Here is a 1,070-nt window from a genome sequence, read left to right on the forward strand (position 1 = left end):
CAGAGGCTGGAGAGATGCGGGCACAAACCCAGGGACGCCTGGGGCCCCCAGGAGCTGGGAGAGACCATGAGGAAGGGACCCTCCCCTGGAGCCCCCTGAGGGAGCCCGGCCCTGCCCACCCTGGACCTCAGACGGGTGACTTTGCAAGTGTCACTCACTCAGCGTGAGGTCACCCTGGCACAGGGGGGCCCTCACCCTACAGGAGTGGTGTCCTTATCACAGCGGAGAAGGGACACAGAGGGACACAGGGGAGATGGCCATGTGGACACAGAGGCAGAGGCTGGAGAGATGTGGACACAGCCTGCCCCCATCCTGGACACAGCAGGGGAGGAACTGGTAGGGGAGGAAGGACGAATGGGGGGACAGAGGGGGTGTGTATGTGTGCTCACGCTCACCTGGGATGGAGAGGTGTGTGTACTTGTGTGTGTGTATAGGTGTGTGTGTGCGCGCGCACGCTCACCTGGATGGAGGGGTGTATGTGTACATGTGTGTGTGTGTCCACACTCACCCAGGAGTGAGAGGGGTGTGTGTGTTCATGCTCACATGAGATGGGGAGGTGTATCAGTGAGGTATGTGTGCGTGTGCACGTGTGTGTGCACGTGTGTGTAAATGTTTGTTCACGCTCACCTGGGATGGAGAGGTGGTGCAGGGGCACGTCCCAGAGCCGGGGGCAGAGCTGCGACATCCAGTTGGCGTTGGTGGCCCGCAGGCTCTGGAAGCCACAGGAGGTGCTGCCCATGGGGGGGGGTGCCTGGGACCTGCGGGAGCAATGGGGTGCACAGAGCTGAAAGGGAACCTCTCCACGGGGATGGTCATGACCAAGCTCTTTCCCTGGGGACAGATGGACTATGGGGAGGGGTGTGTATGTGTTTGCACCTGTGACCTGAGGGGGGAGCGAGACAGGGATTCTCAGAGACAGCCCTGCTCTTCCTGCTCCTCCTACAAAATCCAAAGTCCACCCTCAGCAAGACACACTGCCCTCAAGGGGACGCCACGCACAGCGACCCTGCAGGACAGGGCGGAGCTGCCTTGGGGGTTTCCCAGGCGGTCAGTCTTACAGGAGCAGACAG

At 61.4% G+C, this 1,070-nt stretch overlaps 1 protein-coding gene across 1 annotated transcript in view; it reads right to left on the reverse strand.

The window, feature by feature from the left end:
- PLCXD1 (phosphatidylinositol specific phospholipase C X domain containing 1) overlaps window positions 1-1,070 on the reverse strand; it is an 8,744-nt gene that overhangs the window by 5,385 nt on the left and 2,289 nt on the right. The window contains exons 3-4 of the mRNA XM_045290830.1: window positions 628-758; window positions 196-212 (exon numbers count right to left, since the gene is read on the reverse strand). Coding sequence (XP_045146765.1) covers window positions 196-212; window positions 628-739 — 129 coding nt within the window. The 5' untranslated portion in view covers window positions 740-758. The remainder of the gene's footprint in view (window positions 1-195; window positions 213-627; window positions 759-1,070) is intronic.

This window comes from Echinops telfairi, unplaced genomic scaffold, assembly GCF_000313985.2.
Source record: "Echinops telfairi isolate 266 unplaced genomic scaffold, ASM31398v2 ScPeMD7_58;HRSCAF=197, whole genome shotgun sequence".
NCBI classification, from domain to species: domain Eukaryota; kingdom Metazoa; phylum Chordata; class Mammalia; order Afrosoricida; family Tenrecidae; genus Echinops; species Echinops telfairi.